The sequence below is a fragment of the Vigna umbellata genome, chromosome 5, assembly GCF_029865625.1.
Source record: "Vigna umbellata cultivar VRB3 chromosome 5, Vumbellata_1.0, whole genome shotgun sequence".
Classification (NCBI taxonomy): domain Eukaryota; kingdom Viridiplantae; phylum Streptophyta; class Magnoliopsida; order Fabales; family Fabaceae; genus Vigna; species Vigna umbellata.
In genome coordinates, this window is record NC_142169.1 from 31,703,391 (window position 1) to 31,714,008 (window position 10,618).

The following is a 10,618-nucleotide window of genomic DNA, read 5'->3' on the forward strand; positions in this document are numbered from 1 at the left end:
CCACTTCTTGTCTTTTAATTTACCTATCTTCTATTACTTTACTCCCAGACAAATAAATGACTGGAAAACGATCCTGCCGGCTTTGCGAACCATTATCAAACTTCGATAAAAATACAATTTCAAAAGTTATCCATTTGACTTATATGTCATTGTTTCTGAGTACTCCACAGGAACCTCTACAGTCAACAGAATCCAGGACAACGATGAAAGGTAACACGAAGTGAATGAGACGGGCATTTGGGTACACCATTTAGCACATGGCACCACTGCAGCAGAAAAGGCCATCATATTCATGTTCAATTCCAATATCAACAATAATTATTAGTACGCGTTGAAAACTTACACGTAAACTATATGTGGGTACCCGTTCTGAATTTTGCAGACCATACAGTGGCAGTGGAGGCACATTTCTTATCAAGCTCCCTGCTAGGCTTTTAATCGATCTCCCGTTCTTCTCACTAACAAGCAATATAGGGGCATAAAACTCCGCAAACCCAAGTCTGACGGGGTATCATTAACATTTCAAACTATGTCTCGTTCTGGTAGTAAGTTTGAGTCATGAGATTTTCCTGGCTCCCATGAGTTAAAAGCTCAACCTACTTTGCCTCTCAAAAAAATCAAAGACATTTTTATAATCTAGATATATACCGAGAATTACTTACCATGATTTTATCCCTTTAAGACGCGACTGAGCAGTTAGGAAACTAGCATATTTCCAATTTACAGACTACCAATAGCCATTGAAATAAATAAATGAGGCAATAAGAATACGTACAACCTCCTGATAAAACGTTAGGCTTGTTTTCTAGGAATTTGAAGGTCATTATACAGTAATTGTGAACAACATGTGCTTTCAGTTGCCTAAAAACATTAACATCACATCTACGCAACAACAGGACTTGTATTTGACTGTCTGCGGTCATGATTTGTTTCCTGCAAAACTACAGAATGTTAGATTACTTTTCAAACAATTAGGGCTTGAAATATAACATGTTTGTTGATCAGGTTTTTATTTTATTTATTTTTGCTGAACTTGTTATAGGAAAAATACATATGAGAATGCACCTGGTGTTTTTCAGCAACTTGTTGGGAGGAACATGACGACAATTGTGAAAGACTGCAGCAATTATTCTCCAGCTCCGGCTGCTTCTGAGATTCTTTCTCGTACAAGGCATACTCTTCAGGCTTCTCCCACTGCTCCAAGAGTAACCATCACACACCAAAGTAACAGAAATCCAAAAAACAGATTGTATGAACAAAAGATAAACAGTTGAAACATTACTCTGCTTTCACAAGTGACACAGTTGTAGTAGTACTTAACACCATCGGGGCAGTAGTGTTCACTCCAGTCACACTCTGGAAAATCTTCATCTTGGGGACTTGAAGGCATATCAGGTGGGCTATTGCCAGCAGCTGTACTAGGGTTGCTTCCAGTCTGACTAGCCAGCTGGGAGAACAATAAAGTGAGAAAAGTATTGCAGTCTTCTTCCAATAAAGGTTCTTCAACAGTAATTTGTCGCATTAAATAATCCATTTAAACATTTCCAATATATTTATTGTCAGAGGTGCATAAAAAAATGAATGGCCTCTTCAGTATTTTGCCATTACTTATATCAAATAAACTGGAATCTTCTAATACCATTCCTCTATTAAATAAATAGCATAATGCTTACAGTTGGAGATCCCAAGTATACCCTGACAAGGTTTGTTGGACCAATCATGTCACTCACTAAGTCCCCAGCATGAAGAGGTGTATCAGAGATCTAACATATTAAAGATATTAGTCAAATTATAGTATATAGGTGAGTGCAACCCTCACCTTATTAACTGATTCTGTGAGATTGAGTTTGAATTAAATCTAATTTCAAAGACTTATCTTCCCAGGCGAGGTTGGTAACAGGGATTGCTCGACGTAATGGGGTTCAATTACAGAGCAAATTTTCAAAGATAGTATTGACCATGAGATCCCTCTGAACAATTTTCTCTTATATTCTTAGTTTCTCTCTACACCTTTTTACAAGACTAAAATCATCCTCAATTATAACAATGCATAATTTAACTGAAAGACACAACAATTTAAATGCTTCACAAAGGAGACAGCGAAGCACCCAAGAAATTCATGAGTTTGTCATTGAATTTGTAACAGCAAAGATTGCATATGTTTCTGGGAGAACTAAAAATATAATTTGAAGATTAAAAGGCAGTAAAGGTTAAGCACAGACATATACCTATGAGTACAATAGATAATAATATCAATTCAGCTAAACCAATTCACCTCTTTAATAACAGAAATTTACTTAAATCTCGACCAAAATTTCCATAAAAGAGAGACTTATAATGATCAATGCATATTATTACCTGTTAGTAACTAACCTGTGAACTAAGGTGCTGCTCTATATTTTGAACTAATGAATCTGCTGGATGTGATTGTCTCTGCGCCTCAGTAATAAATGGCTGAGTCTGAGAAGGCAATTTTGGAGCTTGAATTGACCCGAAAGGCATTGAACCCAACTGTGAATGCAATTGTTGTGGGGGAAATGGATGTTGTACCACAGTAGCACCAGGTTCCCAGTTTTGCATATGAGTATTAACTTGTGGGTGTGCCATTGAGGAATGATGTGGGGCAATAGGCAACATACTTCCTCCACAATTGGGATCACCAAAATTTGGTAGTGGCCTGTGAAAAGACAATAATTTGCAATTTATTTAGCAAGTCATGTGTTTCGTAATTAATATAGAAGAAGGGGCAAATGAAGCGAAACAAACCATACTGCTGGTTCCTGAGAACAGGGTCCAAAATTTGCATTCACAGATACAGAGTTGCTCCTGAAGAAGTATACATAGTAATAGAACATAAATACAATTCCTAAACTTATCTCCTGGTTGAACAACAAAGGGAAACCAATACATAGTTGTATGATTTGAGTTCGGTTAAACAACAATAGAGTTCAAATTCCTTTTTATAACAGGACTTTTTTTCATAAATATGACTAATATATTAAAAGCATAACAGTTTAACACCACTTAGAGAGTGTTGATTAAAATTTTAAGCACCACCCAAGAATCTTGCATTAAACATACCCTGATTCAAGTATAGCATGTCTGGTATGGTTTTGACATAAGAACAGTGTGTTAGAATCTTGGTTTGCAATTTGAATCTCACGTGCTATGTATTATGGGATTCTAGGTAGAAGTAACCAAAAAAACCAACGAGATCAGATTCAAACTAGTTAAGAATCGATTAAACTATCAAACATGTTTCAACTAGACCAGTTTAGGAGAAACCAGCCAGTTCAGATTGCTATTGACTTGTTCTAAGATGTGAACTAGTTTACAGTCCACCTTGTCCACTTTACCAATCTAATCTAGCCTGGCTCACACTAGAAAATATGCACCCTTAAACAGTTTATTTTCATATACTAAGTAAAGACTCGTTGCCATTTAGCCAAGAAAATAAATTTGCTGAACTGAAAAGTCCCATTCCCTCTAGATAAAAATATAAATAAAAATCAAAGATTGCAACATGTAAATCTACTTGCTAACTTGTGATGTATTATTAATTTATTAATAATAAAAGGTGTAATAAACATATTTATATAAGAGATAGATGGATGAAAAAGTAAAACCTGGGCTCTCCTGTTCTAGGTCTCTTAGGATCCGCAAAACGAACAATTAATGGATGATCACAACCCTAGGTGATTAAAAAATAAGACTTTAGTTAAAAATTGAAACTGCACAGAGTAACATGTATGAATTAAATAAATAAATTAGCTTTACTCTCATCGTGAAGGTTCTATTCAGTCCTTTGATTGCAGCTAATGCCATTTCTCGGTTAGAAAATTTGACAAAAGCATATCCTAGAAAATTGAGAAATGCATCCACACGATAAGTTAGGTGAAAATGGCAATCATGATAATAAATTGATGACAAAAATCGAATACAAGACTATGTGCTAAAAGCAATCATAGCTAAAAGTCCAAATAGTCCATCGGGGATTGAGCATGGTCCTCTCTTTATGTATAGTATCCAAATATTGAGTAATTTTAAGATAGAATTGGTCTGGAAATATGAATAAAAAATATTTATGGCAACAGATAGTCTCTTCTCAGTATCAAGGAGATACAAAACAGATCAATAAAGATACAATATTTTTCTTCACATCCCCAGTCTTCAGATGGTTGAGACACCTGGACTCTACCCCCTCACCCCGTGCAAATTCCACTCCAGAACCCAAGGCTTGCTCTTTTCTTTCCCTCTTATTATTTACATTTTGATATTCTTCTCTCTAACTAATTTTCTCTTACGAAGCAATTAGCTTTGGATCACCTAACATTTAAGATTTGCATTGTACGCTTCTTGAAGAAAAACACGGTTCAATGAGGTCTGACAAAGATATGAAGAGTTCAATTTCACCCACTATCTCTCACTCTCCTAGTTTTTGTTCTAGGTCGTCTGCAACTTCTTTTCTTGGGTAAGAAATAAAAGACAGAATCAAATACATGACATTCCTGAAAATATATTGTATGAAATACACTCCATGATAAGAGCAAGGACCAACCACGACTGGTTGCAATGAAGATATCTTCTACATGTCCATAAGGGGAAAATATCTGCACATAGTAAGTATACAAAACTCAGAAACATAACATGAATATAATAACCTGCAGATTATAAAGGATATTCCAAATACCATAGCATAGAAAAATGCAGCTACCATAATAAATAAATAAAAATTAGCATACCAACACATTTAAACTAAATTAGGGTGCAAACAGTTACATAATGAACCGGTTGGTAACTAACGGTTTTTGCTAGCCATTTGCCACATACCAGCATCATGTGAAGTGTCCACATGATAACCAATATTATTTTTGTATCTATATCTAAATCTGTTCAAATTTAATAGGAGCCACTAGGGCAATATTTTCATCCACTCAACCTAGGTAGTGGATTTAGATACATTTCTACAAACAAACTACAATTAGCTTATCCTTACAAATCCATGGATACAATCATTGCCATGAAAAAATGTAAAACGTCATTTTCAGGAGATGCTAAAATATAGATGTGGGTGAAAAGAATGTGAATGGTGAAACATACTTCTTCAATTTCCTTTTTTGAAGCCTCTTTGTTGAAGCAACTAACAAAAACTTTATCTGCCACTACTGAAAAACAGAAACAACAAGAATACAACAGAAAGTAGTCAGTTGAGCACTAAACAATAAAATATTAGATTAGACAGTAATATATTAAAGTAGTAGGACACGACTATCCTAGAAAAAAGCTGAGAAGCTTGCCTTCTAAAGGATCTTTCTTTTCCATGTTACGGCAAAACCCTCGAACCCCTAGAAAAAGAAAATAACAAGGTTCACATAAACTAATCACAAAAGAGTGTAATTCTTTAAACAACTCATTACTTGCTGGAGAAAGTAAACCATGTTCCATGCCATGTTCTCATCAACCAAACTTAAAATATGAACACAACTCTTAGAAATATTAAATTTAAAACTAAAAATTACATACTAATAAGAAGGGTTTATCCCAACCATCTAAATAAACTTCTGCACACTATTCAAACCTCGTCTTTAAAGCTGCTAACACCATAAATGTAAAAAAATGAAAACATAGTTGATTCTCTAAAAAGCTTGCCTTCTAAAGGATCTTTCTTTTCCATGTTACGGCAAAACCCTCGAACCCCTAGAAAAAGAAAAGAAAAAGATTCGCATAAACTTAACACAAAAGAGTGTAATTCTTTAAACTGCTCATTACTTGCTGGAGAAAGTAAACCATGTTCCGTGCCAAGTTCTCATCAACCAAACTTCAAATATGAAGATAATAGAATGAACTCTTAGAAATATTAAATTTAAAACTAAAAATTGCATACTAATAAGGGCTTATCTCAACCATCCAAATAAACTTCTGCACACTATTTAAACCTCGTCTTTAAAGCTGCTAACACCATAAATATAAAAAATGACAACAAAGTTGATTCTCTCAAAAAATAACCCTAGCAAAGAGTTTTTCTTCTTAAACTGAAGATATGATTGGAAGAGGTAGAGTACATTGTTCCTGACTTCCTTGAATTTTGTCATTAGTTCTCAAAACTTCCCTCTATTTTGAAAAGCTGCAAAAACTTCCCTACACATAGTATATAATTCAAATTTCCCACAAAAGTTCTATATTTTTCCAAAAATTTCCCCTAAACATGTCAGGAGAAATTTGGGAGAAGTTCAAAGAAGGTGACACCACCGCATAGTATATGAATTGTAGAATTGATACGAAATTACATAATTTATTTATGTATCATAGGATACAAAGTCATTTAAGATTCATTTTGTGATACAAAATAGATAGTCAAAACACATTGAATTGTAAGATTTAAATATTGAATAGTAACATTCTAATAACTAGAAAGATTTCTTAAACGGTGGGGTCCATAGAAATTAGTACCTTTTACTTCCTGTTTCTCCTCTATTCAAACAAGTTAAAGCTACACAATCTCTCTCGTTTCTCATCCTTGTCCTATATTACCCAATCCGAAACATAGTGTGCAAGTTCGGGAATAAGAATACTACACTTTCTAGTACTCAAAATTTGTCCTTTCAAACTTACTCCTTTAAAGGAAGAGGCAGGCAAAACAAAGAAAACAACACTCACTTCCGCATCATCCAGCATGTATAGGCAGGCAGCTATAAATAGAGCAGCTTAATATCACGTTTTATTGGTCAGTAAGGAAAAGCTATAATGCCAAGTGCAAAAAGTCAGAAAAAAATTGAGCTGCTTTAATTTCAATAACTTTATCTTGATTTTAATGATCTTTTCAAGACCGAGAGTTGACTACTATATCATGACGTACATAGAGAATCCATAATAAACTGTCAAACTGTTCTAATTACTAATTTTCAAATTTTCAAAAATTTAATTAGGGATTTAGCGTATGCAAACAGTTACATTCATAATCAGCTAAGGAACCTGACTAAGGCATAGCAGTACAGAACTTAATAAACAGGTTCAAAATAACATAAGAATTTTAAAAAAATTACCAAGACGTTCAAGTTCTCGATCAGCAAATTTGACAACAACAGGATATGATTCCTAGGAAATGTAAATATGTCAAATAATAAAGACAAGTTTAGATTAATGAAATGAATAGTAAAGAAGAGGTTTAACCCAACCATCATAGGTTGTTGTTCTTACCCCAACAAATGTATATTGATTGTTTAAAGCCTTGATAGCCCTGTCAGCTCCATCAAATGTTGCATATTTCACAAAACAACTTCCTGCATAAGTTTAACAAATTTGGACTAGTGTTAATACTTGTAGATATAATATAGAACATATTATATACACGAATGCAAGAATCAAATTAATGCTCCACACAGTCATTGGAAAGCCAAAACGCACAAACAGTAGATGATACAAACAATAGTTACTACAGATACCTTGCCGTACACCTGTTCTCTTGTCTTTTAAAAGAACAACCTCAATAATAGTTCCATGTTCTTCAAATACAGGACGGATCTGAAATGGAATCACAAAAATGAGAAGAGATAGAAGAGTAATAGATATAATAAAAACGAAAAGAAAAAGAAAGAATATTAAACAAATATAACATCACAGTTTCTGCTAAAAATATGCATGACAAAAATGCCAGAAGATAGCTGAATAAATAAAACCATCTCTTTTTATGGGGAAGGTGGAACACAAGGAGAACCAGCTTAAACATCACAGTGGACCATTCCTCACCAGTACATTATAGGGCAGGCCCTTAAAATACAGGTAGGGACAATATCTCTTATCAACTGGCATCCTAATTACCCACCAAGAGTACCGCTGTTGCTTTGAAACAGGGATTACAGTAACAATTAGTGCAAATTTGGAGTAGAAAATAGATTTCAAATAATAAAAATGGGATGGGGCGTGGGATTGGTTACAGGGGGTATGAAATGACATTTGTTATAATTTCAAATTACTAGTATGCTTAGAGCATGAAACGGATAATAATTGTAACAAACTGAAGATAAATAAGGTGATGAAACAAATCAATTTATTCCAGGATTCACAATTCTAACAAAATAGAGACGGGGATAAAATTATCATTTCCATTACTATATAGTGTGAATTGACTACTTATGTACGATATGCACACTCCTCTATTATATCCACAAATTCAAACACAACACCAGTGTGAAAATGTTAGCGGTTCACATTTCACAGGAAATAGACCTACCTCCGCCTCCGTGGCAGTTCTCGGAACAGGAGCAACATAAACTTTCACATTATTCGCACTGTCCACTTGATCTGCGAGAACGAAATCACAAAGCTGAGGAAGCTAAAGCGTAATAAAACAATAGAGAAACGTTATTCCGCGTGCAAATAAAGGAGTTGTGAGAAAATTGCAGTACCTGGAGAAGTTCCTTGGTTGGAGTGGTGCCAGGGGCGTTTGCGGAGAGGGCGAGGAACGGAATGGTTAAGAGCGTATCCTGAATCGAGGGGTAGGAAGTGGTTGAAGCCGTTGCCATTGTCGTGAGAATGAGGGTTTGAAGGGTCTCCGTTGAAATTGAGCCTCTGCTCCATCTGCTCCTTTGGAATCTCCATCTCCGCACGCACCGCTGACGTGTGCCCTAGAGACGGGTTAACTCCAGAGTGAAGAAGTAGCAGGGCCTTTTCCTTTGCTTTCTCTTCTTCTGCTCAACGTGATGTGCTTTGCTCTGCTTTCCAAGCAATTCTCAGATAATCAGTCACCAGGGTTTAGCATTTTTTTTAATAGAGATAAATTACTTTTTTTTGTTCAGGATGAACCCCATTTTGTTTTTATTTGAAACTTTAAAACTATTAACTTGAATTTGTAGTTATTGGTAACTAAATATGTTTTGCTATGTTTAAGAAACTAATTTTCTTAGAAATTTGAAGGAGCAGATCTAAATTAACCTCAAGTTTCAATATCAACTAAATAATATCAATATTAATAATAATAATTATAATAATTGTCCTTTTTTTTTCATACCTTGTCTGCGATTAAGATATCACAAAGCAGAATCTAATTGACCTTAAACCCTGAAATAAGTAAATTTATATATATAGTTATATCTAAAAAAACTAAATATCAATTATCATATATTATCTAATTAAATTTTTTGGTATTGTAGTTGTATATCTAAAAATATGGGAGATCGATCCTGTTATTTCAGGATAATGTTCATGATATTAAAATAATTTTGCTTAGCAAATATCACGTGCACAGTTGTGGATTAATTCTTATTTGTCAATATTTTATAGACCACGTCCATGAAAAAAATAGCATGTATTATGTAGTGTGTTTTTGAATCTAAGTTTGTTGTACATGACAAATAAATTTAACATCTAAGGTGAAAGTTTATATTATTGGAAAACATTTTTGTATGGGTTTATGTTCGAAAAGTTCATTTTGCAAACCGATGAAATATATTAGGAACTGTACGACTTTATGTAGAAAAGGTCAACACTTGTACTTCGAAATGTTAGATAATATAATAATATAATAAGGCACGTTCCTTATTTAAAAGGTTTAATGTTTATAATATAATAATATAACATCACAGTTTCTGCTAAAAATATGCATGACAAAAATGCCAGAAGATAGCTGAATAAATAAAACCATCTCTTTTTATGGGGAAGGTGGAACACAAGGAGAACCAGCTTAATCATCACAGTGGACCATTCCTCACCAGTACATTATAGGGCAGGCCCTTAAAATACAGGTAGGGACAATATCTCTTATCAACTGGCATCCTAATTACCCACCAAGAGTACCGCTGTTGCTTTGAAACAGGGATTACAGTAACAATTAGTGCAAATTTGGAGTAGAAAATAGATTTCAAATAATAAAAATGGGATGGGGCGTGGGATTGGTTACAGGGGGTATGAAATGACATTTGTTATAATTTCAAATTACTAGTATGCTTAGAGCATGAAACGGATAATAATTGTAACAAACTGAAGATAAATAAGGTGATGAAACAAATCAATTTATTCCAGGATTCACAATTCTAACAAAATAGAGACGAGGAAGGCCACGTCACACATTCATTAACGCCGTTCGATGAAATTGACGGAAAGGATTTATTTACATCAAATTAACAAAAATAAGGACCCAATTGAGACGCCAAAAAATAAAGGGACCTATTTCAAATTCTGAACAAAAATAAAGAGAGACATTAAACTTATTTAAAATAAATTCCTAAAAACACTACTGTTATAAAAAAAAAAATAACTCCTCAAGGTCATATCAACCACTTCCACTCCAAGATTATATCTTAATTTCATATTAATTTGTAATAAGTGATATTTGGTAGCCATTAATGTTACATTTAGTTCGTATATTTTTATACTAGATTAAAAGAAAAAAAAATCAAAATGACTTCTCACGATAACATAAATAACTTTCGTACCAATATTTTTTAACAAATCTCATTGACATATATATATATATATATATATATATATTATGTGAAAATATATATCAATAGGTGATATGATAAATAGCAAATATTTAGATAACGGATAATATAATACGCTAAATAGTTAAGAAATATTACAAAAATATATTCTAATTTTTAATATTATATTAAGAAATAGA

General features: G+C 33.6%; 1 protein-coding gene across 3 annotated transcripts; it reads right to left on the minus strand.

Moving 5' to 3' along the window:
* Positions 1 to 719: 719 nt before the first annotated feature.
* On the minus strand, positions 720 to 8,752 carry LOC124838990 (flowering time control protein-related / FCA gamma-like protein). Of its 3 annotated transcripts, XM_088114883.1 has the most exons (16): positions 8,406 to 8,752; positions 8,231 to 8,301; positions 7,443 to 7,521; positions 7,198 to 7,280; positions 7,044 to 7,095; positions 5,650 to 5,697; positions 5,298 to 5,345; positions 5,101 to 5,165; positions 4,559 to 4,610; positions 3,778 to 3,857; positions 3,627 to 3,691; positions 2,767 to 2,826; positions 2,374 to 2,677; positions 1,283 to 1,447; positions 1,066 to 1,194; positions 720 to 933 (listed from the first exon to the last, which is right to left on the minus strand). In XM_088114883.1, the coding sequence occupies exons 1-16, from the start codon at positions 8,596 to 8,598 to the stop codon at positions 883 to 885; spliced, it is 1,545 nt and encodes a 514-aa protein (XP_087971009.1). In that variant the 5' UTR covers positions 8,599 to 8,752; the 3' UTR covers positions 720 to 882. The 3 variants fall into 3 exon arrangements, with proteins under 3 accessions (XP_087971009.1, XP_087971010.1, XP_047170682.2); XM_088114884.1 differs by lacking the exon at positions 5,650 to 5,697; XM_047314726.2 differs by lacking the exon at positions 5,298 to 5,345.
* Positions 8,753 to 10,618: the final 1,866 nt, after the last annotated feature.

Coding starts and splice junctions, on each gene's coding strand:
- LOC124838990 (XM_088114883.1), bottom strand. CDS start 8,598: ATGGAGATTCCAAAGGAGCAGATGGAGCAGAGGCTCAATTTCAACGGA. Junction 5,346..5,649: donor AAAGAAAGATCCTTTAGAAG/GCAAGCTTTTTA, acceptor TTCTTTTTCTAG/GGGTTCGAGGGTTTTGCCGT. Junction 2,827..3,626: donor CCTAGAACAGGAGAGCCCAG/GTTTTACTTTTT, acceptor ATACTTCTTCAG/GAGCAACTCTGTATCTGTGA.